Source organism: Myotis brandtii, unplaced genomic scaffold (genome assembly GCF_000412655.1).
Source record: "Myotis brandtii unplaced genomic scaffold, ASM41265v1 scaffold17, whole genome shotgun sequence".
Classification (NCBI taxonomy): Eukaryota; Metazoa; Chordata; class Mammalia; order Chiroptera; family Vespertilionidae; genus Myotis; species Myotis brandtii.
Genome location: NW_005356259.1, coordinates 10,180,623 through 10,187,694, shown reverse-complemented (window position 1 = coordinate 10,187,694; position 7,072 = coordinate 10,180,623). Strand labels below are relative to the sequence as shown.

General features: G+C 42.5%; 1 protein-coding gene across 4 annotated transcripts in view; it reads left to right on the top strand.

Moving 5' to 3' along the window:
• The window catches only part of SNX10 (sorting nexin 10), a 60,845-nt gene that overhangs the window by 19,382 nt on the left and 34,391 nt on the right, over nucleotides 1–7,072 (top strand). The window contains exon 1 of one of the 4 annotated variants that reach the window (XM_014537016.1): nucleotides 2,543–2,622. The exons of 2 other annotated variants lie outside the window; for them this stretch is intronic. In XM_014537016.1, the coding sequence (XP_014392502.1) occupies nucleotides 2,590–2,622 (33 nt within the window). In that variant the 5' untranslated portion in view covers nucleotides 2,543–2,589. Of the gene's footprint in view, nucleotides 1–2,542; nucleotides 2,623–7,072 lie in introns of those variants that run through there. One more of the 4 variants, XM_014537019.1, reaches the window with a different exon arrangement.

Genomic DNA, 7,072 nt, shown 5'->3' with positions numbered 1-7,072 from the left:
GTCCCCAGAGACTCGCCCGGAACTGGAGTTCAGAGCAGTCGGGAGCTTGAGACTCCCTCCCGATTTGAAAAAGACAACCATGTCCTCAGCCACCAGCCCTCTCAGCGTGCGCCTCCGTACTCTGTACTTTACTTCCGCACCGCACCTCCTCTGAGTCTCGGTATGCTTTTCTCTTTCCTTCTAGTTGTAGAATTTCCACTCAGCCAGCCTTCCTGTGGTTCTGGAAGATGTCCATTCCGTCTTTTAGTTGTATTCTTGAAGTGGTTGTGCGAGGCAGCAATCTCCGGTGTTTACCTATGCCGCCATCTTGGTTTCTCTGGTTCTTGTCTTCTTGAAGGAAATATTTCAATCAAGAGACAAAGTGCAGCAAAGCAAGCAAGAATTTATTGGCTGCAATAAGAATACACTTAGGACAGTGAAACTAGTAGCAGCATAGAAGAAGCAACAGGAGAGCCTAGGCTGGGCTGCTTTGGCTCACTGGGAAGTCAGAGAAAAAGAGCCTTGGAGACATCAGGGGGTTCTCACTGGGAAGTCAGAGAAAAAGAGCCTTGGAGACAGCTTCAGGGGGTTAGTCTGGGATGAGCTGCTGCTGCCCATTGCTCCCCTGGTTGCACGTCTCCTGTGGTCTCTTAGAGGGAAGACTAGGGGGAAGGGAATGGCATGGGCGTGCTCCGCTGAGGGAGAATGCACACTGGGTCCTTTGCATTGAGGGCATTTCTCTCTCTTGCAGGTGGAAATCTTACAGGAAGGTCTCAGCAAAGGGTCTCAATAGAATATTCATCAGCTTTTCTGCTGTGCTCTCAGAGTCATGGTCTCCGCTGATTGGTCAGCACCAGGGTGGTGAGGGATGGGGGTGCCATTAGTCAATGCAGCTGGTCCTGAGGCAGCCACAGTGTCACTTGTCTGGTTTTGCTGCTTTCCCGGGCCTGGAGCTGAAATACAACTGAGGTCTAGATATTATCCTTAGGGAGGTAAAGGTCAGGGGGTCTAAACCGCATGACCAGCAATGTGCTAGAGGCGAGGTTCTTGTTTTCCCAGTTTTGCCCCTTGCTAGGCATCCAGGGCTTCTGCCCTGGTGACCTTCTGTACCTGGCCCTCGTCCTTGCTCTGCTCATGTCTAACTGCCTATTACAGCTTGATTGAGGTGTAACTGGCAAAATGTACAATGTGATGATTTGGTATATGTATACATTGTGAAAGGATTCCCCCATCAGATTAACACATACATTACCCTGCTTATTTGCCTTTTTCTTTGTTTTTAGTGAGAAAATTTAGGTTCTACTCTCTTAGAAAATTTCAGTTTTACAGTACAGTATTATTAACTATAGTCACCATATTATACATTAGTAGGTCCTTAAGTCTTTTTATTATTGAGTTGTAAGAGTTCTTTCTATATTCTAGATACAAGTCCCTTATCAGATATATGATCTGCAAATATCTACTCCCATTCTGTGCATTGTCTTTTCACATTCTTGATGGTATCCTTTGAAACACGAAATTTTTAATTTTCATGAAGTCTATTTTTTTTCTTTTTTTGCTCATGCCTTTGGTGTTATATCTAAGAATTGTTTGCTAAATACAAAGGCCTGTATTCTTCTAAGAGTTTCACAGTTTTTGTTTTTATGTTTAGGTGTTCGATCCATTTTGAGTTAACTTTTACATATATGGTATAAGGTAGGGGTCCAACTTCATTCTTTTGCATGTGGCTATCCACTTATCCCAGCACCATTTATTGAAAAAACGATTCTTTTCCCATTGAATGGTTTTGGCACCTGTGTTGAAAATCAGTTGCCCATAGAGATATGGGCTTATTTCTAGACTCTCAATTCTATTCTATTGATCTACTTGCTTATCCTCATGCCAGTTGCACACTGTCTTGAGTATTGTTGCTTTATAGTAAGTTTTGAAATCAGGAAGTGGGAGTCCTCCTACTTTGTTCTTCATTTTCAGGATTGTTTTGGCTATTCTGAGTTGCTTTTAGGTAGAGATGAATTTTAGAATCAGCTTGTCAGTTTGTACAAAGAGGTCAGCTGGGATTCTGATAGAGATTGCATCAAGTCTGTAGATCAGTTTAGGGAGAATTGCCATCTCAACAAAGTCTTCTAATCCATGAACATGGGATCTTTTTCCATTTATTTAGATCTTTAATAGCTTTTTTTTTTTTTAAAAAAAAATCCTCACCAGAGGATATGTTTATTTATTTTTAGAGAAAGAGGATGGGGGTGGGGGAGAGAGAGAGAGAGAGAGAGAGAGAGAGAGAGAGAGAGAGAGAGAAAGAGAAAGGAGGAGCAGGAGGAGGAGGAGAGAGGAGAAACATCTACTGGTTGCCTCTTTTAAGCACCCCCACCAGGAATGAACCCACAACCTAGGTATAGGCACTGATTGGGAATGGAACACACAGCCTTTTGGTTTACGGGATGATTCTGCAACCAACTGAGCCACACTGGCCAGGACTTATTTAGATCTTTAATTTCTTTCAACAATGTTTTGTAGTTTTCAGAGAATATTTTTGCACTTCTTTATTAAATTTAATTCTAGGTATTTTATTCTTTTCATGCCATTCTGCAGGTAGCATTTTGATGGGAAGTCATGGTGGTAGTATTTCTGCAAAGTCCTCTTCAGGTAAACAGGTAGAGTGAACGAGGAGTTGAAAAACATCTCCAATTGTTGACAGGGGAGAAAGATCAGGGCATTTTCTGTGACTGGGCACCGAGGGATACCTCAGCCTGCCAAGAATGCTGTACTCAAGTATCAGTGATTTTCCCTCTTTCCCATTCTAATCAAATCTCCAGTTGGTGAAGGCTTTGGGGAGGGGAGTGAATAGTTGAAGGTAGATAGCTCTAGGTTAATAGGAATGCAATTCAACTGGATAATTCACATTAATATTTAAATTAGTGCCCTAACCAGTTTGGCTCAGTGAATAGAGCATCGGCCTGCAGACTCAAGGGTCCCGGGTTCAATTCCGGTCAAGGGCATGTACCTTGGTTGCGGGCACATCCCCAGTGGGGAGTGTGCAGGAGGCAGCTGATCGATGTTTCTCTCTCATCAATGTTTCTAACTCTCTATCCCTCTCCCTTCCAATCTGTAAAAAATCAATAAAATATATATTTTTTTTAAATTATAATACCCTCTCCCCTAACTTCTGAGATTTATCTGCTTTTCTAAAAGAGGAAAATGGGTAGCCCAGATGAATCACTAATCAGGAGAACCTTAATAGCTCAAAAAAGGAAGGAGACCGTTTGGGAACAGTAGAAAATATTTTTAGATTTGATCTGGGAGTTAGGATTGTTTTGAGGAGAGGATGTCACAGCACAAGTTAGGAAGTCCAGTATTACCTGCCTGGCTGGTCTGGTGGCTAGCTCCTCTCTCCCACATCTGCTTTTTAAGGTTTATTTCCTTCAATTCTGTGTATTCTATCGTATTTTACACCAGCTTTCAAGCCTGTCTCCACCTTAAGCTCTTGGAACCTGGCCACACCTCCAGAAGCGAGAAGAGCCTTTTATTCAAGAGTTGACTATTCTTTCTGACACAACAAAGAAAAGATATACATGTTATTTCCTTATAAAATACACTTCTCTCTCCTCACTCTTAGAAAGGCCCTGTTCCATGCTGAGGCTAGTTATGAATCCACCTGCATTGTCTTCTAGGAGCACATGGGGTTCCTCTTGGCTTCTGTGTTGGAAATACAGAAAAACATGCCTATTTGGTTTATGAAATTGTATATTACAGTTAGTCAGTAACTGCAGACTTTTGCTAAAATCAGTTTCATTCTGTTTAGGATGTCCTTGTGGCGTTGATGGCTATTCAGATCTCATTTCATGATTACCAAGCTTGTTGGGTTAATCAGCCTTTGACCTGGGATGGTAGGAAAACCCAAAATTATGCTACTTAACACCTCTCCTTTATTTTCATTTTAAAGAATAATATAAACCATACTTGTTATTCCTTATTTCACCATTGGAAAAGTATGCAGTCCTTTCTCACTCCACCCACACACACAGTCTCCAAACGCTGTCAGTAGGTTGCTTCTCAGAGAGGAGGCCGCCCATAGTATTCAGACCAAGGTTAGCCTTGCAGGGGTTTTTCCTGTTGATCTAATAAGGGGCTTTATATATAGAATTGAAAGCACAATACTTCATGTTCCATAGGTAGGGCCTGCAAACTACTGCCACCTGTTTTTGTAGATAAAGTTTTACTGGAACACAGCCCTGTTCATTTGGTTACTACTCCTCTGTGGGCGTTTTCTCTGTAAACCGCAGACGTGAGTAGTTTCAACAGAGACCATATGACCTGCCAAGCCTCAAATATTGGCCATCTGGCCCTTTATGGAAAAACATTGCAGACCCCTGCTCTATAGAATTTTAACTTTGTTTCACAGGCATTTTGTATTTTATAGAAGAAATATTCCAAGGTGGGATGGAGGCAGTTTTTGGTTTTGGCAAATCACACTCTTTCAGTGGCAATGGGGTTGTGAAGACACACATTGAGTCTCTCAGGGGAGTTTCTTTCTTTTTTAAAAAAAGATATTTTATTGATTTTTTTTACAGAGAGGAAGGGAGAGGAATAGAGAGTTAGAAACATCGATGAGAGAGAAACATTGATCAGCTGCCTCCTGCACAACCCCTATTGGGGATGTGCCCGCAACCAAGGCACATGCTGTGCCCGCAACCAAGGCACATGCTGTGACCGGAATCGAACCTGGGACCCTTCAGTCCGCAGGCCAACGCTCTATCCACTGAGCCAAACCGGTTAGGGCTCGGGGGAGTTTCCATAGCTGCTGTGTTTCCCAGTGCTCACACACCTGTGGTCTGTGGGTACCCAACTCCAACCTGAACAACAGGTTTGAGAAATCATCCCTGTCGACTGGAATGGTGTGAGATCTAATAATTCTTGAGAAAAGTAATTGGGAAGGAGAATGGATTGCATGGGTGACCTGTCCAGGCGTGCGTGATTCCCCAGGGGTGGTGGGACATAAAATGCTCTAGGGACAGCCTTTTGATGGTCACCTGGAGACAGATTTCCATATTCATTGGCCTAAAAGTCTTCCAGTGAGGCAAGAATTCTTCCAGATACACGGGCTGGGCAAATCTAAACAAATCTAAAATTTTACAACCCACCAGGAAGGCATAGTTTTGTCAGGGGGCAATTTCTGGTGAGCAGCTTTGGTTTGCCACATTATAACAGTTGACCTTTTATCTCAATCCATCACTATTGTGCTATCGTTTAATTTCCTGTCCCCATCAGTAGTTGCCATGGCAAGGCCCAGTACCAAACATCATTTTATGCTCTCCTCATCCATCTGAATTTGCTTTTTATTTTACATGAAGTAAAAATCTTCCATGATTTATGTTAGAGTCACTATTTCTTCTGATAGAACTGTGGTGTTTAATTTATTTTAGATAATTGTTACTTCAAAATGTATAAAATTAATTGTGTGAACTGGAAAAATTCAAACAATATGGATAAATATGGAGTAAAAAAAAATGAAAGTATTTCTCTCTCCAACCAGCCATCCATCCCACTGTCCAGATTTAAGATATGTAAGGTTGGCAGTGTGGGTCTCTGGGATGTTTTGGGACTGGCTTAAACTTTTCAGCTTCCTACTTTCACAATTTGACTTGGTCTGTAGCATCTCAGGGTGGCCAACACCCTAGTAGGGTAGAAAAAGCTCAAGCCCTTTGGAGAGAATTAAGACCCAAACTCTGAACTGTCGGTTCCTATCACACAGTCATGGCAACAGCCTTGGGCAATGGAAGGACAGGGTTGGAAAGCAGACTGGCTTGAGTTGAAACTGGACTTGAGCTCTCTCCTTTGTGATCTTAGGAAACTTACTCCTTCTGGACACTCAAATCTCCCTCGATGGATCCTTGTGAAGTTACAAGGAAACAGATATAGGCTTGACAGTTGGAGAGACCAAATATACAAATGTTATGATGCAAGCGAGGTTAACGTTAATGGGACTGCATAGCATGCTGGGTAATGGGGGCAAAGAGCTGGGCAGGAGAGGGGAAGCGATATCTGAGCAGAATCGTGGAAGAGGAGTGGGAGTTTGCAGGGAATCTGGAAGGGGCGGAGGCATGAGGGTAGAGGACTCACCTGGACAGAGGTACAGCTGTGTGGGGCAGCATGGTGTGTGTTAGGGACCATGGCCAGATTCTGAGATGGATGCAACCCAGGGTCTCACTTTCATTTGACACAGGAATCCTTTCAATAACCTGAACTCTCGAGCAGCTCCTCTCTCCCTCTGCCCCTTTGCACATGACAGTCCCTCTGCTTACAGTGTCTTTCTCCTTCTGCATTTCTTGCTAAATTACACCATCCTTCAGGCCTCAGCTTCAATGCCACTTTCTCAGTAAAACCTTCCCAGCCAATGCTCCTCCCCCATGTTCCCTCCATTCTTATATAGGGTGTCCTTTCCTTTCATATCATCTCTGCATTATAATTATGAAGTCATCTCATAAGCTCCAAGTCTGCTCTATACTCCACTGGGTGTCCCACTCCTAGTCCAGTACATGGTACATCTAGGAGCTTTATAGCTGTTTACTGAGTGAATGCATGAGTGAATGAGTGAATTCCCTCTTTCCCAGTTATGACACCAGCCTATTTTTCTAATCTATAGTGGCCCGGTGCACAGATTTGTACACATTGAAAGGAAATTAATTAGAAGAAATATTTTAATATTGTTATTTGCCCTTTCTCTATAATAGAAGTGTCAACCAAATTCACGATCGACAATGACAGATTGAAACACACACGTGTGATTGGAGCCAGTGAGAGCTTTACATGTATCGCACGTGTGCGAGTCAACTTAGCATTTTATATATATAGAATAAACTTGTGTAATTATACCTGCTCTCTGATGTAGCTAAACTTTTTATAGCCAGTGAAGCACCCCAACTTCTCTTTCAGGTTATAGTCAGCAACACAGCAATAATAAATATCAACACGAAGCAGATTATTATTGTAGATCACGCAGGGAGAACAAAGGGTAAAATATTAAACTGCAGCAGTGTTTGACTATATTCTGCACAGTGAGAAAACCTGAAGTCATTTTCAAGGCCCACCATTTCTT